This window comes from Paralichthys olivaceus, chromosome 14 (assembly GCF_024713975.1).
Source record: "Paralichthys olivaceus isolate ysfri-2021 chromosome 14, ASM2471397v2, whole genome shotgun sequence".
In the NCBI taxonomy this organism is placed as follows: domain Eukaryota; kingdom Metazoa; phylum Chordata; class Actinopteri; order Pleuronectiformes; family Paralichthyidae; genus Paralichthys; species Paralichthys olivaceus.
The window spans coordinates 23,235,429-23,262,370 of NC_091106.1; the positions used below are offsets into that span (position 1 = coordinate 23,235,429).

Genomic DNA, 26,942 nt, shown 5'->3' on the forward strand with positions numbered 1-26,942 from the left:
GGATGAATACTTTAATCATGGATGTGCCACATGAGTTCTCAGTCACACGAGTCGTTAATGGAAGCCGCTGACAAACAACCGGTTCTGTCTCGGAGTGAAGCTGTTTATCAAACTGCTTGATTACATTCTGAAGAAAGTTTAATGAGAGAAGAGCAGCTGTTCCAAACTATTTTTTAAACTGGCCTCAGATAGAAGAAGTTATTAATACACATAAAAGACGAAGAAGATTTATTTTTTTCCTCAGGAAAGTCAAGAATCAAATATATTTTTAAAGAGTTGTCCTGCATCTCAGCAGCCAGAGCGGAAAATAGAAAAAAGAAAATACAGCATGAAAGCAGCAGCAGCAGGAATACTGTCGTTTAGAGACGGAGATAAGAGTTGGATTTCAGTTCTGAGCGGGAGACGCCGCTCACTTTGCCAAGTGGAATTCTGCAGATGCACACGGAATCAACCTGGTGAATTGTGGCTGGCACATCCAGGGTGGTTACGTAACACGGGACTGACACAGTAACTGAGGGGGAGAAAAACAGGAGCTGCAGGAGCCTGTAGGTAAACACGACGTCACGTGTAACTGCACCGTTTATCGAAGCGCACTCGAGCACAGATGCACACGTTTGCAGCAGCTCGCTGGCTGCGCTGAGCTGCAAGGAAACGGAAAAGACGAGAAAGTTTCCAGCTCCGCTGCAGCGTTTCTCTTCGCTGGTTTATGTGCAACTAACCACCTGACACTCGTGCTTCAGCCCCGTGGTTGTTTGGTTTAATCCCCTTCTACTGAGCGGATTTACAAACACACGCACACACATAGAAAAGGGATTTTCATGATCTGCATCTCTGCAACATGATACCTTTCCCGGCGTCGCCTGCTCCGTCATCTCATTGGCCGGGCGCGCTCGGCATGCTGGGATTTTCCTGGGGGCCGAAGCAGCAGAGACGTTTAATGTTTCTCGTCTGAGTAACAGGATAACGGATGAAGCCACCGGCAAACACGTTCCTCTGTGTCGACAATATGGGTTTGAGCCAATGACATGTGCATGTGTGACGTGATAATGGGATAAAGCAGATGTTGTTTGAGCGTAGGTGATACATGCATCGCTGCGTGAGACGATAAGGGCGTTGATACGCTGATACACCGTCGTGGGGTTACGGGGTGCGATGCGGTTTCTTGTTTCGTTCATATTTATATTAAAGTTTATGGTTAAACTGTGCAAGCAGGGTTAAATAATCACATTTTAGGAATCACTGTCAAATTGTATTTATATATTGGCTGATATCGACCTCATCTGAGTTGTTTTCTAATATTTAAGATAAGATAAGATTTGTTGGTCCCGCACTGGGGACAGTCACATGTTTCACTGGCAAATAACAACAAGCGGAGGTGTGGAAGTTTAAAATAGAATAAAATGGGCAATTATACGGCAAATAAAAATAAGATTTAATAAAACTACAGAGAATATGTACATTATATGTATATTAGCAATAGATTATAGGAAATATACAAACATAGTTATCACATTTCACAAAGTTTTTTCGGGCTCATGAGGTTAAAAGTTCTGAAGTTGTTGGAACTGATCACGTACAAACTGACGTTTACATTCATTACGTTTAATTCATGTTTCTGTGCTCACCTTTAGTTTTAGTAGCTGTGAAGTAAACTTCTTCCAGATGTCCTTTCAGAAAACGTACAGTTCTAGTAGCCGGTGTCGAGGATAGACCGTCCTCCTCGGGGCAGTTGTTGTAATTATCGGTTTTCATTCTGCTGTAGATTAACGCAACATATGGATCACAATCTGTCTCTGTGAGAATCAAACGTTTGAGAGGAAATAAACGCAGAACGAATCCTGCAGCACTACAATAGATTTGCTTCATCTTTTTCATCTGCAAGTCAAAGGCCTTAAACAAGTTCTTTGATTTCAGTCCTGAGCCCGATAGCTGGAGAATAATACCCAGAGAGCCTCCTCTGGAACATTTGTGCATATAAATAATATAATGCGCCTCCTCTGAGCCGGGGTGCCTGAAAGCATTTGGCTTGGGGATCAGCACAGTTCATCAATGGAGATGGGGAGATTTAAGGACTGGGAGGCTTTGGGGAAAACTAACTGAGCCCTCAGAACATTTTCTGGGCGAACATAATGGAGCATCTCACGACTGCTAATGTGTTCGAAACCCTTCAAAGAAATGATTTGACCAGAAAAGTATATTTGGGTCGGCCATTTATTCTGGGCCTGAAACGATTAGCTGAACGGGACAGGAAATGAATGGCAGCAGTTTTTACCCAGTTAAGATAAAAAAATTAAAATGATTCCGTCTGCTTCTCAAATAAGAGGTTGTGTTTCCTTTTTTCTCGATTTTACATCCACTGAAACAAATAAGAAAATATGAGGTTCTAGAAAAAATCTGTCAAATAGACGAACGGTAAAAATTGTCTTAAGATTTATTGATGGTGAAAATAATGAGCGGGGAAAGAATCCACATTAAACGCTTCGGCACAGGCAGCTGCAAATATGTTGTTTTTCATTTTCACTTGTTAAATTATGACAACATACTTTTCCTCCTTGTTACAGAAACAATTACAGGTATTGTCTGGTTTCATACAAAGAGCCTCTCGTGTGGATTTCCCCTGTTTCAAGATGATGCCTCTTTGCATTAAAGACGTGCTTGTCTGATGTGGCTTTGGGCTACATCTCACTTAAATGCCAGCGCATTTATAAACGCTGCTGTTTTCATGCAAAACAGCCGAACATCAGAGATGATGCGCGACAGCCTCTGAGTGCCGAGGTGAATATCTTTAAATGTAAATCATCTTTGAATAATTCATGACTCTCTCGGCCTTTGTGTCATAACTTCACCTTAAAATGTTCCAATTTCACTGCATCATTTCAAATAATACAAAATTCAATGCAAATGTATCTGGGTGTCTACATCCTGCGATATCAGTGGTATCAGTGAGTAAGCTGCCAGTAGTGCTACGTCTCACAAGGCGTCAGAAGTTGCATCTTGAAATGATACTGCAGCTTCATACTTCACTGTGCATCTAATGGTTTATGATTTACTGCAGTTTCTGGCACGAGTGTCTGAAATGCATTTAGCAGCAGAGGAGAAAATTCTGCCGCAGCAGCCTTGAACACGTCACCTGTGTGAAACTGAATCCCAGCAGCCTCCACTCTGAGGTTTGCTAATCGTCCCGAAGAGCAGATACAGACAGAAAGTGGATTTTCATTTTGCTTTTAACAAACTCTGCAGTATTTACATGCGTTAACACAAATCACTGTAACAGCGAGAACACACACGAGCGGCGGCGCTACACAAACATTTGCTCTTTCATGTCCAAAACTGTTTTCAGTGTCAGACTCGTTCATTAGTTGACAAAAGCTTTTCTTTCTTCTTTTTAACGCCGACTAAAATCAAAGGGAATTAGGAGCCTCCCACAGTCTTAAGAGCTCAGGAAGCCTTTTGAGTGTTTGTGTGTGTGTGTGTGTGTGTGTGTACGTGCACATGCAAGTGGGTGTATCTGTAGTTTTGTGTAACACAGAGAGGCCCTGATAACGGAAAAGCTGCAAGGTGATAAGACAAGCGACCAGAAGACACTTTTCCAATATGTCAGGTCTCTGGATACACACAAACACACACACACACACACACACACACACACACACACACACACACACAAACACACACACACACACACACACAAACACACACACACACACACACTTTCATGCACAAAGTGAGGGTGGCTACTATGGCAACCATGTAAAGGTAGCTGGGGAGTTGCACTATAGAGACAGAGACGGAAGAAGTGTGAGAATATTAAAGAAAGAAACAATTTCTGCAAAAACTTTTCACAGAAACAGAGAAAACAGCACACAGAGAAAAGAATGAAGCTGAAGACTCGAATAAATCCAAACCAATCTGCGTCGCTGATGTGGAAGAGAAGAAAAAAAAAAATAACCAATGAATTATAAGAAAGTGTTTATTTCAAGGCCCAGTGCTCGATGGTGAATTGAAAATCCATTAGAGATGAAAACACAGGGAAGAGGTTGAATGGACAAATAACCGTGCGGGGGTTACAGCTCGCCGCCCTCAAGCGTGACCTCGATGGATGATTAGTCGGATCAAACTGGAGGAAAATATGCAGAACGTCTGATTTCTGGTGCTTGTGCACGCAGGCCGAGGTCTGACGGGACCTTTGAAACTGAAAATGAACCCTAGCGATCCGAGAATAATAATCCTGGGATCAAGGACGACCACGCTCACTTACTTTATAACGGTTGAATGTCTTGGTCCCGTCACACAGCCCCCCCCCCCCCCCCTAACCTGAGACATACCTCAAATTTGAATTAAATAACAAACGTGTGCATCTATATTTTATATTTCCCAGATTTCTTACAGCCACCGGTGTCTCTTCACTTCATATAACGATGACTGTGAAGACGGCTGAGACCTCGGGGGTGACTCCAGACTGCAGAGGGGTTGTTTTTATTTATAGACTCACAGTTATACTTTCCTAGCGGAGTGATTAAGACAAGAAATAAAATGAAAACAAGGCGAAGCCTCAACAGCCGAGATTCAACAACGGAGCTAAAAAAAATTAAAACCTCCACCTCCCTCTGCCCCTGGTCAGCTCTATAATCTAGACATTTCTATATAGTTTATTTAATAAGATGAGGTTTTACTGAGGTTTTGTCTATTTTGGACGTATTTAATTTAAATGAATTCACTGACATTTAGAGGAGTTTCATTTATTTTTTTACCTTTTATGAAGATTTATCATAAATAGCCACTTATGTTAATGTCTTAACTACGTTTCATGCAGTCGTAGCTTTGATTCCAGTAACATGTGCGAGTAGCTGCAGGCTCAGCCAGCTGGTGTTTCAGAGAAGCCTCTCCAGCACTGGAACACAAACACACTTAGCATGCAGGCCAGTTAGCACTCAGAGTGTAGCCAGTCAAGGAGCACCCCTCGTGCTTGGCAGTTATAGATTGGTGTGTGTGTGTGTTAGTGTGTGCACGCGTGTTAGTGTGTGCACGCGTGTTAGTGTGTGCACGTGTGTACTTGTTTGTATGAGGACTTAGCGTTGATGCTGTCATGCCCCATGGCCAGACTCGATCTGTCATTTCTATGCCAAACCTCCAAGCAGCTGGCGGCTCATCCCCATCATCCAAATCCCACACACACACACACACACACACACACACACACACACACACACACTCACACACACACACACACTCACACACACACACACACACACACACACACACACTCTTCCTCCCTTCCTCTCTTGTATCTCTTCCTCCGCTCTATCAAACCTCCCTCTGTCGTTTATCCTCGCCTGGATTTCTTGTGATATCTTTGCGTCCCAGTTGCTTGCTTCAGTTACATGTCCGCAAACACGCATGTGATCATGTATGTGTGGAGGAGCGGGGGGGGGGGGGGGGGCAGCAGAGGGCCTAGAGTCGGCACATTAAGTTGATCAGGGAGTGGAAGCACTGTAATAATGTGCTTCTCTGAACAGCTCTGATAAAACAACCCCTCCCCTCGAAAAACAAGTCTGCGTCCAACTCTCCGGCTGCAGTCGCTCGCTCTCTCTCTCTCTCTCTCTCTCTCCATCTTCACAAACCTGCACACCGACGCTGATCTGACCTTGATGTTAAGTAAGATTGCCTTTTTTATGGGGTTTTTGTTTGTCCTTAGTCGCTCAAGTTTAAAGCGCTGCTTCCATCTTACTTACTGAGAAATTAAATCACGCCGCCGTGCAAACACGCCCATCGAGGACCACCGCGTTTCAGAACCGCGGCACTCAATCACCCTCTGTGTTTGCACTCTGCACGAGAACATTTCACAGCGGGGCGGCCGGCTTTTGTTTCAGACGTAAGTCTCACGATTTAATAAAAACATGTCCTTCATTATCGAGTGATTCAAGTTGGAAGATATTATATCACGGGCAGGAAAGTCTCTGTTCTTGCATGATATCCAAAAAGGGCCTGGTTCATCATCTCTCAGCCGACTGGATCAAACTCCGGACATCTCGCTCGGTGATTGCCTCCTTCATATCGTTTGTAATCGCAGTCGTGGTGGAAGTAAGAGATCGTATCGTTTACACATGTTGCAGGTGAATCACGCAGGATGTGTGAGAAGAGTTAATGCATCATCTGTCAAAGCTGCATGATTTCCCTTCAGGCCACTGGTCATACAGCGTGTTTCCACAGAGGCTTGGTTATTGGTCAAACTACTGCCAGTGAACTGTGATCCGTCTCGGAGAAAACATATTTTTGCGTCTTTGTTCTTAGATTTATTTTATGTCTGATGTCCTCGGGCTCCTTTTTTAAATTAGTGTTGCTTCTCTGGAAAAACCTTTTAAACTTATTTTGGACGTATCCAGATTGTGTCTCGACATGATTTGAAGATGGTGTCCATCCATGAAGAGTCATCGTCGGTCCTGGTGTGTCCTCAACCGTCCTGTCCTCTGACCTTCAGAGATGGTTGATTGGAGTTTTTTCATGTCTGACGTGTTAAAACCAGAAACTTGCAGAGGAACATTGCAGTTTCACGTGTAGTTGGCATGTGGTGTTTGGCACGTGGCATAAAACATGTTCCACTGCTGAATGAATCTCCGTGGGTCTGTCATCGTGGACGACCCCCTTCTTCTGATTTATTATTAATAGGAAATATTGATCGGTGGAGATCTGAAGTCATCGATGAGTAACATGTTCTGTCAGTTCACGTCACACACGTGCACATCGAACTCTGTGGGAATTCAATCGGTGTTATGTTCCTTGTGAATGACCTTGGAGTGTGTGTGTGTGTGTGTGTGTGTGTGTGTGTGTGTGTTCTTCAGTCTGCTGGAGTGGAGCCTGGGATAAGATCTGCTCATTTATTATTCAATTAAAGATCAGCGAGGTCACGGCAGATCATTAGCCATGGAGGTTATTTCAAAGGAGGGAAAACACAAACACAGGAAGCTGAAGACGAGGAGAGAAAGAGACGCTAACATCTAAAAGGACAAACGTATCGATGAGGTGATCGATTTCCTCTATCATTATTGCGTCTGCCCTTATTTTGAAACCACAGTTCCTAATGACAGCATCATCCTCTGCTGATGACTTCCTCTCCTGGAGCTGAAGACCGCAGGATGAACGTGTTGGGAGCGTATCAGAGGGTTTTGCAGTGCAATTTCTTAAGAGGGCTTTAAGTGATCTATGCTCTGTGAACCGATGGGGAAGAGCTCCCTAAGACAGAAATAACCTCAGCTCAGCAATAACAGCGGCTCGAGCGCACAATATTTCTTGTTGCACATCCAGCACATAATAAAATCAGAAGAAAATTCGGAGCTGCAGCCCCATGGACAGCGACAACAATAGAAACTTTAATAGACTTATGTGCTATTGATTTTCTCTGGCCATCAAATGTTGAGTATGGAGACAGATAAATAATAAAACAGTGGAGACACACACACACACACACACACACAGACACACAAGTGCATTGACACTTGCACTGTGATGTGGATGTGCCCTTACGGAGAGAAAGGGGGTGAGGGCTCGCTTTAGTTGCCATGGAAACAATTATGGACTTTTCTATTAAAGGCTTTTGAAAGATATGTCTGTCGTTTCGTTTTGAGACCTTTAGGGGGCCGGAACCGTGTGAAGGTAAAGAGAAACGGCCTCCTCGAAGTTGATGTCGGATGAAATTAACTCATCTGATGATGTTTATAAAAAAATAAAAAAAACAGAGACAATATCTTTGCAATAAAAATGACAGCGCTGTAAATTCTGAAATACAGACTTGGGCTTTTATTTTCAGCTGGAAAGTGAAACAGACGATTGAAATAAAATGTTTTTTCTCAGTCTTGTCATATTTCAGAGATAAGCTTTGTGTTTTCAGTTCATCTGATGTCGCAGACTTTTGATTTTGAAAAAGATTTGAAAAGTTGAAAGTGTTCTCAGCTTATATAGAAAGAGCAATAAAGCAAAATCCAACAGTAATTCTATTAAAACGGTATCATGCTGGGTATTTATCCAGATTTCAATAAGGAGTACAACTTACATGGGTTTTTTACTGCACATAGAAACACTTCAACTTGGTTTTTCATTTTCATTTAACCAACTAAACACACTATATCTGCTGAAATAACTAATGATGTTGCTGCGGATATTCGCTGAGGATACAAATGTAAAATATCTGCTGCCAATGCAGTAAATCAAAAATGGAAGTATACATGGAGCTGTGTGACTCATTCAAACCTCTGCAGTGGAAAAACAAGTCATCTCAGGTGACATTGCTGTTTGTGTATTAGGATATTTGTTTCATAGGATAGGACGGACTTTGCCAACGCTGCCCAGGTGGAACATAAAAAAAAAAACTAACCGTGTTGGCGGTGGCCGTGATGTCTGGCTTCAAGGACGGAGATGAATCAAAACCAACATCAAGTTTTGAGCAGAGGAATTTTGTGTAATTGTGCGTCCGTCGGGGTTAAGAGTCACGGAGTCGAAACAAAACCAGAGAGAGAGGCTGAGTTTGAGAAGGTGGGAGGACTGATTCTGTTTCAAGGGCGACTAAGCGTCGTGCTGCTCTCACCTCCGAGAGGAGGGCAGCGGAAAAAGATTGGTCTGAACATTTTAATGAAGCTTTTTGATTGTGTTACTGTCTCGGTCCGAGAAAAGAAATCGAAGCTAGTGCAGACGTGAACTGCGTCATCGCGTCGGCCATGAAAGGAGACGGTCTGGTCGTCCCAACCTCGTCCCGTTGTCACAGTCGTCACCTAGTAAACACCACAACAAACAAGTCTTGGTATCATTAGTTTTACCTTTAAAAATACTGCACATCCTCTAGTTTTCTCATCATACTCTGTGAATATTGTGTGAAATAACAAACCCCAGGAGACGTTCTCCTTAACCTCCGAATGAACCTCGTCAGCCTCCGTTCTCCGTCTCAGCTCCAGCAGCTCAGTTCAAATCCTCCACAATCCAAGTTTTAATACTTAAACCTGAACGACTGCTCCTGACTCCTTCCACCGTGTTTGCAATTAATATAATTATTTTCCCCCTCAGTTAATGAACATTAGCTTCTCTTTCAGCTTTAAGTCACCTTGACGTGATGCCAGCGTTGATAAGCGGCCCAATTACCAGCAGACTGCATCAGAGGACGATTCCAGCCTGAAGAAACTTTCGGAGGAGGAAATCCTCACGGTGTCTGCGGTGGCACCTCTGACGACTGCAGCGTTTCTGCCGTACAGGGATAATTAATGTCCAACCAGAGCTCGGGCTTCTCTCCGGCTGCTTCTTCCTTTCTTTTCTCTCGGTGCTGAGTCGTGACAGTGACGCTCGGAGAAAAGATACTCGGCGTGAGAGAGTGTTATCGACGTGGAGCGAGCTGTGTCACGCAGGTCCTGAGGCCTGGATGGAGGCTGATGAGGACCAGTCCATTGGCCCCACGAGGGAATGCCACTTAGTGCCAATCACTCAGGAAGAGCTGGAGCGTCCCCGTCTCTCCCTCATGTGTCTTTGTCCGACTCGCACGCATGTCGGCACACCGATCCATCTAACTGCCAACAAGCCAGGATGCTCCCTCTCTGCCTTCACTTGGAGCACTACCTCGCTCCAGTGCACAGCGTGTGTGTGTGTGTGTTCTTGTTTGTATGTGTGTTTCATAACAACAACACACACACACACACACACGCCAGGTCTTTTCAAACACAACCTGCCTGGCTGCTGTGTGACACAGAAGCTAATTTGCTCCGCCAGAACACTTTAACCAGACGCCATGCAACTCTGGCACCCTTCCACCAAACACTCTTTTATATCACAGTATCCCCCCGTGCATGCCACAATAACACATTTACAACCAATGACTGTGGGACGTTCTGCTCTAAATTGGCCGTGACTTGCTTTTCAAAGGGTCGTAAATAGCTGTGAACGCCTCACGACGCTCCCACTGCAGCTGCATGACAATTCAAGTGCAGTGTTTAATTGGATGTGTTGCTGCGACAGCATGTAGCGGCGGAGGAGTCACGTGCACTCGAGAGACTTCGGCGGAATCAATTAACGAACTCATTCACCTTTATTCTCATGTGGCTTCTGACACAGATCCAATAGATCCTCTTCACAACGAGGTCGTGTGTGTGCTCTGTTCTGTACATGTGACAGCCATGCATGTGCGTGGTCATGTGTGTGTGTTGCGTGTGGGTTGCCTGCCCTGCGTGCTGACTGACGTGTCGTTCCCCTTTGCGTTGCACTGTCACTGTTTGTCGTCGTCGCGGAAATAACTTGAGATTACACGTTTTACCAACGGTGCGGCTCGGTGTCAGGCTGCAACAAACCAGCAGCTGAAACTGAGGAGCTTTTAGGAATCTTCACGTGTCCCAGCTGTCACGGCAGCGTGTTGACAGTTAGTAGCAGCAACATGGAACAGGCCTCTGTGGCAGCTGCCGTAACCAAGGTGAGAGAATTCTACCTTCTGAATTCTTCTTCTGATTCCTCAAACATTATATAATATAATGAAAGTTAATAAGTAACTTTCAGATCAGTTTCAAATCACAGCATTCATTCAATCCGTTGTAGGATGGAGGGGAATTGTTCTTTTTCACCTGTGATTTGTTGACTTATCTGTATCTATGACTTACGTCTTGGCAGCACACAGTCTCACTGCTTGAGAGGAGCTTTTACCACTTTTAAACTTTTCAAACAGGCACTCGAGAGAGTATATATTGGCCTTTAATACATTAACAGGTCATGGGTTTAAATCCGCAGCGATGGAGGCCCTGCAGGAGTTTCTGCCCTGCCTGTATATCTGTCTATCTTTACGTCCGTCTTTCATGGCTGGTGAAATATTACTCTTGTGGACAGTAAAGCCTGAGGTTTAGCAGAAGGTCAGTAGTATTTGGCTTTACCTTATCTGTCTGAGACAAAAGGACGCGGGGAGCAGAGGACACGTCTGGTTATGGATTCCACTCACAGCCAGATGCAAGTAGTCCTCTGTGGGCTGAGGCTCACATCTGGCAGGTGCTTGTTTATGACAGCAGTTAATACAAGATCAGGGAGGCTTTACAGCAAACGCACACACGCCTGTGCACATGCACAAGTGCAGGGGAACAACACAGACGCACACTTATTTTCTCACTGCATCCTTTAAGTGTCTACAAGATCGTGTTTTCGATTTCGCCTGATTATCAAAGCACAAAATGAGAAAAATCTCTCAGCAAGGGATTATTTTAAAAACTAGCAGATATACTGTAGAACTGTAGAATACAATGCACTCCAGTGGGAGTGAAATGAGTTTAAAACTTACAGGATCTTATAAAGTTCATGTTATTGGAAATGCTTGCCTGTGCAGTTTTAGCACAAAAGTTTTGCAGCTTCTTTTTCCCCCTAAGGTGATGACAATGGTCAACCAGAGAGGCGACACGCGGTGAACGCTTCGGTGCTGATGCGGAGAATTCGATCCTGACCTTAACTTCCCGAAAATGTTCTCAATCTGGTTATTTCATTACGTAAACATATATAAAAGTTAGAAAAGTAAACTGTTGAAGTTGCAAATGCCACAAGGATTTGTTGCTTTTGAGTTAAATTCCTGTCGGAAGCAACACACAGCAGGAGTGTGCATACGTTCCTTTCCTTAGAATGAAGATCTGTGGTCTCTACGAGTGTTTGCGCGCTGAACATTACTTAGCAAAGATAAAAACCACTTCAGACAACAACAGGTCTGCTGCAGATAATAAGAGAAGAAAGAATGTGACGACAGATAATTCCTCCGCTCATAAACACTCTCACTCAGAGCTACTCATCCCTGACTGTGGAGCTGTGAAAGTAGGTTGATAGGGGCCAGCCTATCTCCTATGGCTCACACTGTGCTGACAGGCTCATTATAGCAGAGTTAGACCAGAGACCTTGGTGTGACGGAGCCAAAGTCATCACGGCCAGCCCCCCCTCCTCCTCCATCCCCCCTCCACCTCTCAGCCCGGCACTGTGCCGCCTGACCAGCCCAGAGCAAAGCTGTTCATCTAAACCACTGATACCCCCGGGGCCCGGAGCTTGTTCAGGGCCCAGCAACACATTTCAGAGTGACTGAAATGTGTCTGACTGCTCGACAAAAAGCTCATCCCGTGTCCACCGATAGTTTTCCCACTGGAATGTCCGCTGCTGCCGAGTTTCTGCTCTGTATAAATGATTTGAAACGGAAGGGAGAGTTCAAAATCCAGAGATACGGGATAATACCGTGTTTTAGGAAAGTGTCAGGTCGCTTCGCAGAATCCATCCATTGACTTTGGTCCACATGTTGGATGAACTAGTTAATTGGAGACCCTGTAAGGTCGGGTTAGTCCTGAGAGTCTAGTACTGATCAGCTGAAATCCTGGAAGAAACGTTAATGATCTCTGCAGGAGAACCGAGGCAGTAAATCACTGTTAATAATGATGTAAATAAACGCAGAGTTCATTAAGAGAGCAGATGCACAAATCCAGATGTGCATCACATGAGGTCGAATCACCAGCTCTCTTTGATATCTATTTATCGGAGGAGGGGATGATATCAACTATCAAGATGGCGCGTGAATCTCCATAACAGAATCCTGTGGACGGTGGCGACGGGATCCAGAATGTCTTCCTGTGGCCTTAATTCTCCCCAAACCAGCTCGCTCATCCGTCTTGTTATCTATCTCACCTGGGCCGTGAAGGGAGAGGGGAGATACGCTCTTCTTCATCCATCTGTGTTGTCTGGACACATCTCTCTTCCCTTGTCACCGTGTTCCTCTCCTGCATCCCGCTCGTCTTCCTCCGTGGTTGTGCTCGCCGTGCGTGTTCCAGCTCAAGGCGGTCAAACAATCGGCCCGTGCCTGTAGATTTTAAAAAAATCCCTGCCCCAAGAAGTAAACACCATCAGCACGTGCTCAGTGTGGCAATGATTCAACATTTAAAGCTGTACAGTCTGGTACGTGTTGGATACTGGGCTCACATTTATCATGCAGTTTGTGTTCGGGGGGGGGGGAGGGGCTGCCCTACTTTCTGCAGACTTTCTTGCTCTTGTTCTTTCTTTGTTGCAGCTGAAGTATCAGAGAATTCTCACTGTACATGAGAGTCTTTCTTTCAACGCGAGGGGAGAAAGAGTAATGGCTCGCTGCGATGTGCTGCAGCCGAAGGAATCCGCTCCTCTCTGTGTGAGAGTTCAAGTCGTCCATCATCTATCGCCGTTGGACGACTTCATATCGCGTTGTTCTGTGATCGACTGGCGTGGAGGTGGAGCTCACGGACGCTGACGATCACCGGCTGGATTAGTGATAAATCCTATTCGTTGACTTGCAACAACACAACATCCTCTCTTCCTTTACATCTCTCCTTCCACCGGTTTTTCTGCACCTTCTCCTTTGTACCTCCTCCCTCCCTCTCGCTCCGTTTCACATCTCGTTGTCCGCCGCTCCCTCTCTGTCTCTCGGCGCCTCGGGCACGCTCGGCAAATAGACTACACACTCTAATTGCCGGTGTAATGCTGCGGCGGTCCACTCATCTCACCTGCCTAATTAATATTACAGATGCCACCCGTGCTCTCAAACTCACACGCGTGCGCACACACGCTCACGACTACAACTACAGGAGGCGACGCGCCGTTATGGGTTCACATCACGTTCTGTCTCCCTACATCTGCCTTCCCCTCTTCTCTCTCCTCTCCGCTGTAAAACACGGCCTTGTCAAACTGACATGATACACTGAGCTGCACTTTGGAGAGCAGAGAGAAGACAGGTCCGGCCTCTGTGGGGGAACATATGTCTGAACACTGGTGATAAATGTGCGCTCGCGATAAAGAAACACTAATTATAATCATGTTATCATTAACTGTAAAAAGGCAAAACCATATATGGAACGAATGTAAATGATTGGCTTCATCCTCACACGATAACAAAAGAAAATATGATTACGTTTTTTGTGCTCCTCATAACGTCTGATGACAAATCACTAGTCGTGGAACAGATTTCTCTGGTTTAGTCTCCATCTTTAGTTTGTGTAATCAAAGACGACTGCAGAGCGAGTGACACCGACAGACTCCAGAAGGACGAGGTGGAACAGAAATCGGCGGCAGCAGTCGCAGCCTCGCTCTCATTTCTTCGCTCAGAATGATGAATCTCTGGGCCCGGCCGTGTTTCTCGGGTCTTTCTGGGTCACATAAGTTGTTACGAGTCCTGCGGCTCAGCGGAAGTCTTGTGTAAAGGGCTTTTCCTGTTGTGGTGTCTGAAATGCTATGTGTAGTCCTCCCCATAAAAGAAACGTATATGTGGGGTTGAGGTTCACTGGTCCTGAGGAATTTGGAGTAAGCCTGAATAAATAGTAGGGTGTTAGGACACACTTCAAAGGGGAACACTAAGTAATGTAGTAATTATTTCCTCTCGCCTCTTTCTTGTCCTCCTAACAAAGCTCCTCTCCACTCGTTTTTCTTTTCCTCCTCCCTTCTCTAAAGAATGCTGTTGACAACAAATTACTGCCAGGTTCACTTTGGCAACTTTTGTTGTTGCAGCTAAATTCTTCCGCTCACTGTTCTCTTTATTGTCTCTGTCCTTTGTGAAGTTGAATGTATTGTTGCTGAGGATTATTAGAATCCAGATGTTTAGCGAACGTCTCCCTCGTTTTACTCCCCGTCGTCGTTTCCTTCAGGAACCAGAGGTCGATCGCTTTTCTTGACACGGAGCAGGAGACCGACTTCATCACAGTTGAACTGACGTCGTGTTTTCTTTCCTCTGTTCATCTTTTCTGGTTCTTTTTCCAATTAAAGCTATAGCTGACATTTGTCACCATATTAGCATTTGCATAATTAGAAATCTGCCTGTATCTCAGACGCCATCTGAAGGAGAGAATTAGTCCCGATTAAAGAACTGTAATTCCACTTCTCATGTCATGTGCTCAAGAGTCTCCCAGCTTCTTGACATAAGAGCGTTTGTGCAGAGTCTGGATTTCAGTTATTCCCTCTTCAGCACCATTATTATGACGCCTCACAGCTGCCCCTGTGATTCACGGTGTGTTTTAAAGCAGTTTTGTGACCATCTAATGTCCGGTGTAAATTCTGGACTAATCTCAGCGGCTGACATTTTTATTCAGAGACTTGACTCTGTCCAGAATGTGTCCGTTTGCTGTTTTGAGTGCAATATGTGCAAAAGCCATTATTTTTGAACGTCCAATTTCAAAGAATCTAGTGTTTGCAAATATCCCACAATGTGTCTGTGGTGAATAAACAACTTGTGGCAGATTATCCTTCACTTAATGTAGAGTTGCAGTTACGTAATACTTCATTAACATCGGTTCGATGTGGTCACAGTTTCTGTCCTCGTCCAGCAGCAGTTTGAATGTTTCCACCTCGGTTCTCTGCAGCACATCAGCACCATCATGCTTCATTTCAGTCCCGACACACAGCCTGACTGGCTTTTTGTTGAATACCTTTTCATTCCCTTCTTCCTGCTGGGAATGAACTTAACACTTTTGTCAAAGACGCTGTGTGACCATGAAAGAAATCCTGCTTTGTCTGAGAGGTCATGTGGAGGCCAACATCACAGAACACTAAAGGTCACCGCTTTAGGCACGAACGAGTGCACACCTGCCAGCTTCTCCTTTTGTGACCATCTGACTCCCCACCTGCCGGAGTTAGTGTGTTCCTCTGCTTGATGTAATCCTGATTCTTCAAACTGGCCTCGCTCCTCGTTTGCATCTTAACTATAAAACACGACTTTGAGGCTTTAAAGAAAATGTTCTGTTTTCTTGTGTTGAGTTTAAAACTGAAATTAATCCTCCGTCAGTTGTGAGAACTCAGAAACCGATTTGCTTGAATAACAGTTGTTGTTTTTTTTTTGTTGTGTGCATCAAACTCCTCAACCGTCGCTGTGAGGTAATAATCCTCAGAAAACTGGTGATGCCCTGGAAATGAATCCCCCCCCCCCCCTGTAGCCTCAGGCTGTGTTTTGATTACACTGAAGATCTTCCATATTACCTGGTGCTGATGGGTCTTGATATAGGCTCAATATATGGATCAAGTATATCCCATGTTTATAGCGTTGATCCTTGTGGTGCTCGACGAAGGCAAGGTTCCAATTCTTAAAACACATCCATGATTTATAGAAAAGTCACCAAGTAGTTTTTTAATGTTTTACCATTTTCCCAGACGACAAAAAAAAAAAACACTCTCAGCAGTTTTACCTAATTTATTTTGAATTATTTTGACTTTCTGACAGGAACCATTGTTTCACTGATACAACATCACAACATCTGTTTTGACTTGCCGGCATTTGCTTCACCATTTCCTGTGTTTCCACTTGGACGACTTCTCTCTCCCTGAAAAATAATTGGCTGGCAGCGTGTGATGCTGCCTTCAAGTGCTCCATTTTAGCAGCTTCTTCCCAGTTGTGAAGTTTTGAAATCGGCCGGTCATGTGCTCAAGCGCTCAGGGTCAGAAATAATGACAAAGTGGGTCCTGCTCCTCATGGTTCAGGTTTTATTTGCAAACTGCAGGGCAGAGGCTTCGTGATGCAGTTGAACAACAATAAAACACACGGATGTAATTTTCTTTCTCTTTGTTCCGCGTGTTGTTTTAGCATAAAGGCTCAAATTGGGTTTTAACTTTGTCAGAATTATCTACATTTAAAATAACAGCGTTTCAAATCTCACTGTGAAGACAAACAGCAACATTAGATCATCTCTTATCAGTTTGTTCTGTTTGTTCACTGAATAGAATCACACACATTCACACACACACACACACGCACGTCAGATGTTCCGCTGGATTTATTTTCTAATCGCGTATCAACCGTCTTTTGCGGCGGCTCTCATTCACATTGCTGATGTTTCCTGTGTGCGACGGCATATTGTTCCAGCAGGGAAATTACATTTTACATGCATAAACATTCAGATCCTGGCATCAACATTTGGGAGATGAAGTGGCTGCCAGTTTCCAGAAGGTTATAACTTAACATGTCTGTTTTTGTAGCTTCAGCCGTCGTAGCCGTGCCCTCTAACGGGATCAGCAGCGTGCAAGGGGACACTTTCACAGTGAGGAAATATTTCCGGAGGGACTTAAAATCATCTGAACACAGGAGCCAAAAGGGGATGAGTTTAATTATCTGATTACCCTGACAGACTTTTCTGCTGCTTTATTTTGTCCAAAGGTCAAAGCTTTCACCAGATTCTTGTTCGTGAACTCGTCTCCGCTCCCTCCTGCGTAAATCCTCCTCTGGCATTTAGTCTTATTGGTAAATTTTGTGAAATGAGGGTGAGATAAAGCTGCCACCCTTGCGGTACCTCATTTAAACAAGTCCACGGTTCTTATTGTTTCAACTGCCAAAGGGCAGAACAGCCTCTCAGGCAGATAACAAGTAAACGAAGTGAGGAAACAATCATTATTACAAATTATAACAGCGGATAGGGCAAATTAGAATTCATAGGAAAGTGGTAAACATGCTGAATTTCTTTGTGCGGTAATGAGGTGTGGTCACGTGGAGCACAACTTGTTCTCGACAATTCAAATCTCGAACACGACACATGACGCCTGCATTTTCCTCCCCTCAGCGACGAATGTGGTCGCGTGAGGTCAAACTCTGATCTTTGGCAACAATGTCTGGCTTGTAAACAGCGTTCAGCTTCATCCCAAAGGTGCCACACAGGTGTGAGGTCGAGGCAGCGTGCGGGCCAATCGGTGTTTTCATGCCAAACTGGGGGAAATGTTGTTTTTGTGGACCTGGCTTTGTGTGTGGGGCTGAGCCGAGTGCTGCGTTCACTATATCTACAGTAATCACAGTATGTCTCGGGCATATCTCATAGATATCAGCAGCTCCAACTCACGAAGGTCGAGTCGTCCACATACCAGAAGGTCGGCAGTCTCCCCATCCCATAGTATGAATGTGACTTGCCTCTGCTCTGATCACCTGACAGTCAGTATCACAGCCATTCTCACGTATCCCTGCGTGTCGCACATCGCTTCGCTCCGGGCTCACTTCAGTGAAAAGGTTTTCTGCCTCATGCTCTCCTCGATGGTTTAATTAAAAGCCTAATTAAAAACTAGCATCGTGAAGCTAACTCGTGGAAGAGTTACTTTAGTGTTTGATGTAAACTGTCCGGATCAGAGGGACATGATCTCCCCGCAGTAAACATGTTCGCTTACAGATTGAAAATTCGGCTCCTTGAGAATAAAGTTAACAAAGACTTTGAACTTGTGAACCTCCTCGGATGTTTAGTCTTACGTGTGTTCGTGCACACTATGCGAGTCGTCTTTTACCGAGTGTGAGTTTAAAAAAAAAAAAAAAGTTTCTGCTTGTCACTGGCAGAGATAACAGTTAATTTAATCGCTCTAAGTACCTCAGTATTCATTCAGATGCAATGAAGAGATATTCCCTGAGTCCCGCTGTCGACAGGGTGAACAAACCATCTTATCAAAATGACTTAGGGGAGGGAATTATTAAGCACAGAGATAAGTGGTCTAAGTGATAAAGTGTTAATATTCATAAGGTGAGGAAGCAAAAGACGGGGAGAGAAACGGAGAGAATGAAAAAGAGATAAGAGTTAAGATATTAAGTGTTATCTTGGCGTTAACGGTATTTCCAGCCTCTATCAAGATCTCTGCATTAGACGGGGGGGGAGGGGGGGAGGGGGGGTGTGTTTAAAGAGTGAGATGATAGACTTCTACAGAATAAGAGCTCTTCACTGCAGGTGACTGTTACTGGAAGAGCTGTGTGCTCACAGAGGATTAAAGCATATTCTGCTGCCGGCCTTGGATACCGACTCTTCTGTTGTTTACTGTTGTCTCATTTCTGCTGAGTCACTCAAAGATAAGGAACGACTCAGGCTGGTTATAGAAAGATTCTGCTTCTCTTGAAGGATTTCGCTCAAAGCGTCTCTTCATATGCCACGAGAATGTGACGGAGCTTTAATGTACTTCCTTTAGAGAACAGTCGTTTAATTTAGTTTACATCTCAAGCTCCACATTTAGTTGAACAGCGTCTCTTTAACTGCTGACCCGGTGTGGACGCGAACGCTGGTCCAGGTGTTTACATCCTGGTCGCTGCATTTCATTGTGTCTCATTGTTGAGTTGTCGACTGCAGCAGATGTCACTACACGGAGCTGCAGGTGTTTCATGCACTGTGACACTCAGACGGGATCACGTCGAGTCTAAGGTCTGCGGAGGTGGAAGCTTTGCTCGGTGTTTGCTACCGAAAAAGAAAAAACGCCTGCTGAGTCTTTCCTCGACTTCTCTCAAACTTGGCTGATATCATTGACTGTTAATAAAGACTGACGGCACGTTAAATTTTCCATAAACAAACGATGGACTTGCAGTTTTGTGGTTTCACAGATACACAACTCACGGACCAACTCAAACGTCGCATCCAATTTTGAAACCAAGATATAATTTAAAAACCAAACTCGAACACTTGAGCAAACATCAGTGTGATAACAACTACCTAGAATTACAGGAAGCATGTTTGAGAGTTCAGTCCACGTCTCATCCACTTCTGCAGGGAGCCACTAGGGGGCAGTATGAATGGTTTGGCATCACGTTGTCCGTCTGTGTATTGTGGTTCATTCCTGAATCATCCACTGAAGTAAAACTTACAGCACAAAACTTTTCCTGCAAACATTTTTTCAACAGCGCCATTCAATTCTCTGATCTGTCGTTACTTGAACAAATGACCAACCCTGTCGTTTTCTGCTGAGGACGCAAGTCTTGTCTTGTTTGTCGTGTCTCATATGTCTCATGTGAGTGTGTGTGTGTGGTGTCAGCGTCTGCCTGAGAGGAACCGGATGAGCTAATGTTGCACTTTTTTGCTCCGGTCCCTGGAGAGATTGCTCGGACGAATCCAGTTTAACTTTTCTTTCTGGCTGTCAGATGTATGAAGCTCATTTGGGGCGAGAGACACTTTTCTCTGGCCTCCAGAAATAGTTTTCTCCTCTGTCCCAGTTCTACCTTTAGTTTACACAAAGCCGAAAATAGGTAAACAAGAGGTGGGAGAAAAAGAGGACAGGAACCTGAGCTGAGGTAAAAGATGAGAAGTTAAAATAGAGACTGAAACAAACGATACGCCAGAGAAAGTTTTGGGATAAATGATTGAGTGACTCTCCTGCCTCTGTTGAAAGGGTCGAGGGATGGTGAGGTTTCACAGCTCTCATGGTGAGATGGTGGAAAGGGCACTGGTTCAGACGCCACGGCGTTAATGCAACATTCAGTAGGAGGCATGTTTTATTAACAAATGAGAGGAGCTCGGACCGCTGAGCTGCACTCGACTGTAAACATCCAGAGCAGGACATTTTTAGAGATGACTGAGGAGACGGAGGTTTGATTTCTCACCGACTTGCTCAGAGTTTGATCTAAAAGTTGATAAAATCTTCCTCATAATTGTCAAACTTTAACACAGGCTGTTTTAAGTTATGTCTTGTATTTAATTCCAAATGTCTTCACTTTTTAACGGAGCCCAGGGAGCTCCGCCGCTCCCTGAGATCCTGATTGACCAACTTTTATAAATCTCAGTTCTGAATGTGTTCTTCTTCCACTTACACATTTCAGGCCTATTCAGGAGCTACTTCAGTAATTAGAACCCCACAGAGGCCATTTGCAGGAATTGAATTGGACCACAAAGCATCTTCAGCAGCAAATATTTTCCTCCCGTCTGCGAGAGACGGAGAGAGAGTGTGGTCCATTATGTCTTTTAGCCTTGATTCAACTTTCTGGCTTTGCCTGAAAACTCTAATTAGAGTTGTTGCTTCAGTCCTTGTTTACTTATATGTAATAATACCTGTTGTCTAAATGTCCAATCTCTACTAAGTCCCTTCTATCCTTATCATTATACATGTAGATATTGTATTTACATCGAGATACTCTTCGTCCAGTGTAGACTTTTACTGAGGTCACGACGAGAGCAGCACAGTTTCACTGTTGGAACTGGTTTTACAAAAAGTGAACTTTAGCTCAAACTTCAATCCAGCAAACACTCACATCCACAGACACTTAAACTGAGTGTCTGCATGCAACAAGTGGGAGTAATCTGCTGCTGTGTCACTTCCATCTGCTGCACCAATAAACTTTTCTTGTCAGGTCGCCCTGGCCCGGGGGTTAACGCTGCAGCCGTAAAAGCAGCCTCCTCGGTTCACGTCTGGCCGGGGACGTTCGGTGCATGAAAGCCTGTCTTCACTTCTTTGCTAACTTATCATTCAAGGCGAAAAACATCCACCCGCACTAAAATGTCCTTACCACTCAAAAGCAGTTCACACATGGACGTGCATGCTCAACGCTCAGTGCGCAATGACACACGGATGCACTCATAGTCTCACGCCCTCTCCGCCTCTCGTAAATCCGTCTGGCGGAGACATTGCACCCAGGATGCATCTCAATCACCCAATCAGGATAACAGGAGAGACATGCAGCAAATCCAGATCTTCTGTCCCATTTAGAAAGGGAGGAATGGAGACTCATGTATATACGAGAGACAGATATGTGATGTCCTTAAAGTGGGAAAGTAATCTTCTCAGCGCTGCTTTGAAGTCTGTGCCGTTGGTCGTCTGCAGGTCTGATTAAACAAACCTCTGAGCAGCACGTTGCTATTAAAGCCCAGCAGACATATGGGATTACATTAGGATCTGATACATCAAACGATTCGGCTTTATCGAGTTTCCACAGAAACAAACAGTTGTTAAATCTTCATGATCTCGGCTTAAACCAAATTACAAATGAGACAATGAAAGAATATCTCTTACACCTGCCCCCCCCCCCCCCCGCAGCACTCACGCTGCACCATGGGTTTGTTTGTCCTGATTACATCCAGAACTTGAGGAGTTTGTTCAGCATCTTTGTAAATGAAGCGATGATTGTTCTGTGTTAAATCAAGAAAACTGTGAGTAATGAGCTTTATCACGCTGATGGATTTACTCAATGTAAAAACCTGTAAACACACAGACTTCATTCTATTACCGCTGAGGGGAGTAAGCTGAGTAACATTAAACGAACACAATTAAGATTGGAACGCTTGAGTCATGCTGATTAAAAGTTTTGTTGATTTCTTCTGAAGCCGTCACTGAGCAGATCGTTGTAAAGTCCAACTGTGACAAACACAAATCCTCCACTTCTGCCATTTCCTGTTATTTGTGGGACAATTAACTGCAGGTTTATTTGTCATTTTGCTCAAAAATGAACTTCATGCAGAGAAAATGGCTTCCGATGTGAAGATCATTGAACCAAGCTGTCACAGTCTGACCAATGCACTGTGGCATATTTTCTTTTAATAGACTGTTGAGCCTCACGCTGCTGTGTGGCTGCTCTGTGGCTGCTCTGTATTAAATTGGGGGAAATGGCCGCCTTGCCAAGGAGAGCGAAACAGTGGCTTAGATCTCTGATATCTCCTCTGATGTTTGCCTCATTATTTAGTTTTGAACACATCTTTACTATCAAAGGGAGGATTGGCTGGACATGATGAATGTTTTCTGTGGTGGAGCAGTGCAACAACCGGGTTGCAGGGAAGAGTGTTTCAGGAATATGTCTTCATTTGCCAGGTTCCAGTCTCTGTGGACCGGACAGATCCTGCAAAGAACCCGACAAAGCTGTAAAGATAAGGACGGAACCCACATGATGATTTACGTCAGCGTGACTCGAGGTTTCTTGTTTCTTGTCCTTTCTCTCTAATTTTGTCCTCAGAGATATCGGGCAGATCAGTGAAGTGCATCCAAGTTAGATGTTGCAACACGTCATCTAAAAACTGGGAAAGTTCTGCACTTGTAGGACCTGAGGCACAGGAGAGCACGCTGAGGTGGAGGTTTACAGGAGCTGAAAAAAAAAAGACTCCAGACGAGGACGTACAGGACAATGAAGAGGCTTAAAGTCTCAAGTAGGCAGGTGAAGTTCAACAACTAGACAAAACAGAGCTGCGCAAAATAGAGCATGAGGTGAAACTTACTGAGCGACGAAAATAGAGGACAAGGAAAACCAAGGACGTGGACAGACGACTGGAGCGCAGAGACTAAATACACGTGGGGCACAGGTGAGACACTTCAGATAAACACAGAAGCAGAACATATGACAAAGATAAGTTCAGCACCTCCAAAATATCGTCCCTGATAGAGGTCCTAACAAACCGCTGTGTGAATGCTAAGCGTCCTGACAAAGACGGCAAGGCCGCATTAGATAAACTGGGAGCTGGGAGCGCGCGTCCCTCTGCCAAGGCCGACGCTCTATCTCGCCATCGTTAAAGAAAGTGACAGAGAATTCCTGGATCCGCTCCAGAACGTAATGGATTCTTCCGGAGGTCCTGCCCCCTCACTCTTTTCATGGAAATTGGTTTAGTAGTTTTTGAGTAAACCTGCTGACAAACGGACAATCGAGGGAGGGGGGGGGGGGCTGCGGCTCAGGATGTAGAGCGGGTCGTCCACTAACCTGAAGGTCGGTTGTCTGATCCCGAGCTCCTTAATTCTGCGTGCTGACATGTCCTTTTCAAGACAATGAAGCCTAAATAGTGAATAGTTGACTTTTACCGCAAAGCACAAGATAAATACAGAAGAAAAGCAAAGGCCAATGAGAACTCTGTTGATTGTTGCAGGTCGGTGTCTCTCGTTAAGTATTTGCATGTGTGCACCAGCATTTACTTCACTTCTGGTTCGTCTCTTCCCAGAAAGACACGATCTAGATGTAATGTATTAGTGTTTGGTGCAGCCGGAGCTCTGGTATTAGGATTACAGCGACCGTGGTTTGCATGATGAGATGTGAAGTTTTCACTTGAATCAAACAAAAACGATCCAGTGGTTGAGAAGATGACGGTTCATTTTTTTTGGCTCGAGTTTCATTTATAATCCTTTCAAAGACCCTCTTGTATTTCTCGGGGAGGGGGAGGGGGGGCGGCATGATGAAGTTCTGGGCTGCCTGAATGTGACGAGCTCTTCTCCTGCACGTTCTGTTGTGCATATGTGTCTTTGTGCAGCGAGGCTTGTAATTTCACACCTCCCTCTGCACTAATTCATCCTCCTCCAGGGGGCATGTTTATATATGTACGTACACCCTGCTAAATCTGTGAGAGAGTCACACGCATACATGCAAACATGCAGTGTAATCCAGTTTTCTTTCAGCTAATGACTCTGGTGCTAATTAGAAAGCATGCAACTCTGCAGCACCCCCCCCTCCCTCAGACTCGCTCCTTCGAGCTTGAGGAAGCTCTTCATCTCTGCTCGCATCAGCACGAGCATCAGGAAACGTAGAGTTCCATACGGCGCAGACACGATGAAGACATTTTAACTGTGGGGCCACACAACACGCCGCGGCTACATCTACGCAACTGTCAGTTCCGTTGTGGTCCCTCCATGTTTTTTTTTGTTGCCACACTGTTTGATTGAATCATTGTGTTTCTCTCTCTCTCTTAATGAGCATCACAGAAACTGTCCCTTCAGGTCTCGTGCAGAGAAGCTGAATGAGAACACGTTTCTGGTGCGTCCTCAAGCCTCAGCTGTGATCCCGAGTGAGGTTGTGGACGTCCAGTTTGCAGGGTCGTCAGCACAGAGCCTCACCAACACGCTCTGATTACATCACCCAGACCCCAGAGAATCTAACATGGGTCTCCTCTGACGAAACTAAAATACTCTCAGCTCAAATTGTGACTTTAACATAAGGTGACTGTGTTTGTGTTTGTTCTCCCGCTCCCACACAACATGCGTTTGGCGTCTCACAAATACCAAATGTGTGTTGCATAGAACCTGAGAACGACAAACTGGGATTCAGGCCGAATGCAAAGTCGATCCTGAAGCTGTGTTCGTTGTTTCCATTAGAGAAGGAGTCACGTTTCACACTGCGTGAATTCATAACATCAACTAAACAGCTTTAATGATGCGTTAATGTCGGTTTGCTTCCATTAAAGGTACAATTAAGCGAAAAGCAGCCTGGAAATAACTGACTGAAGTTCAGCTGTATTAAACTTTGCCTTCCCTTTGTCTTAAGATGTCTGATTTCAGATTTCATCAAGATCCATGATGGAAATGTGCGTGAGTGAAAACAAAATCTCCTTAGCAGAGTTCTTCTTTTATACTCTTGGTTGTTTTCGACTCTGCATCAACGCCACTTTATTTTAAACGATGAAGACGCTGTTCAAACATGCCGGTGACCTTGAGAGCATCAGTCCCCACCTACTGAAGCTTCTTTAATCATTCATAATCCCTCACTGCAGCTGAAAGACAAAAAGGGCTCTGTCATTATCAATCTGCACAGAGCAGAGTCTCTGATACGTCTCACCGACTTCCTCTGTGCAGCTCTGGTCTGGACAGACATGGACGTTCTATCTCAGTCTCAGTTTCCAAAACCAGGGGCCGCCGGCATCGCTGTATGTATATTTACTCTGCTGCCAGCTTGTCAGTGTGGATACAGTTTAATTCCAGGAGTTTCAGAGAAAGAAGCCCACGGGGGTAAACAGGGGTGGAGTTGGGATGCAGGTCAGATGGATGAGAAAATTGAGTCTTAGTGGAGCAGGATGGTTGAGAAAGTGACCAGATGATTGATTGGGTATATTTGTTACAGGTTACTTACAGTTGCAGAAACTTGCACGTTTGAGACTTGCATTTTCCTCAGGAGGGATGAAGAGAAACAGAACAGCGAGCCGGGCACAAACGGCCGGAGGCTGGGATCGATCCTCAGACAAACCAAGGCGTCCAATTAGGCTTTACACCGCATGCTGGTAATTTAGCCTCCATGATACTGTGTGCACTGTAGGACACAGTTACACTTCCATGTGTTGCTAAGAGTATATTTATTGGGCTGCAGCTAATTAAAAACACATCTGAGCAACAGCGTAGCCCTTTCTGAAGAGTAACCGAAGCACATTTCAGATTTCATTAGCTGCTTAACGATCATTGCCTGACTGCCACTCTCTCTAATGTGCCAATCAAAACTCGACAGTTTCTTTTTTTCTTTTCTTTTAAAGTTCCAGAAACCACGGAATGTTCCTGCACTTTGACTCTTCTGGATTTGCGAGCGGTCGACATTAACAAAGATCGCGACACGTGAGGAGATCAACACTGGCTGATGTTAAGAGCAAGAAAAGGGCAACGATCAAGCATTCACACGTGGTCAGAACCCTAAACTAGAAACAGTTTGATTCTCTCGTTCTGCAGAGAAAAGTGAAATAAACCATTGGAAATCCTTTTGCTTTTATTTTAAATCTTTGCCTTGGACTGGAAATAAGAACCAGCTCTTCAACGGTGACGCATGCATACGTTGCCTCGATGTGTTAAAGGCTTCAGAGCAGAGGGAGAAGAATCCACTCAAACAATATCTGTGCAAACAACTGCAGATAAGATTAGAGGCTGTGATCTTACAACAGAGGAGAAACACAACATGCTTCTGTGGAGAAATCCCTCTCAGCTTGCTTGAAAGTCGTTCCTCGTGAATGTGGCGTGATGAGTTCTGCGCTGACTTCCTTTATGACCGAGACACTGGGAGGTTGTGGAGTTTCCTTTCATGGGTTCTCTCTTTTCTGCTGCAGCCTTCTTCCAGGTCTTCTTTGAGAAAAGTGCTTGTTTCAGGCCCTAAAGATTTGCTCACTATTCATTTCTGTCTGTCAGCACGTCTCACTGTGCTGTGCGCTTTTTGTCTATTCAGCTTGCCTCCACGAGGACTGAGCCATATTTGTCTCATAACACGAGGAGGCGGTTTATGTGCAGCTCTTGCATTTACATCAGTTGTAGTGGCATTTGCTTCCTGGCACACCTACCTGACTCTGTGACAGATCATTTATTCCCCTCTTGTTGTTTTTCTGTTTTTCACCAGGTGTCGGGAAGGCTACCAGGGAATCCGCTGCGACCAGTTCCTGCCCAAGACGGACTCCATCCTGTCTGACCCAAGTAAGTTTTCCACTGGAGCGTATTCAGTGCGGGGGGGGGTTCTCGTTTGGGGAAAATCAGATGTTCAGAAACGTACGCTGACATTTACCCGCCGTGTTCTCGATACGGATTCTCCTGCTCCGCTG

The 26,942-nt window shown here is 44.8% G+C and overlaps 1 protein-coding gene across 1 annotated transcript in view; it reads left to right on the forward strand.

Moving 5' to 3' along the window:
- The window catches only part of LOC109645506 (pro-neuregulin-3, membrane-bound isoform), a 265,942-nt gene that overhangs the window by 190,464 nt on the left and 48,536 nt on the right, over positions 1-26,942 (forward strand). The window contains exon 3 of the mRNA XM_069538704.1: positions 26,744-26,817. Within this exon, the coding sequence (XP_069394805.1) occupies positions 26,744-26,817 (74 nt within the window). The remainder of the gene's footprint in view (positions 1-26,743; positions 26,818-26,942) is intronic.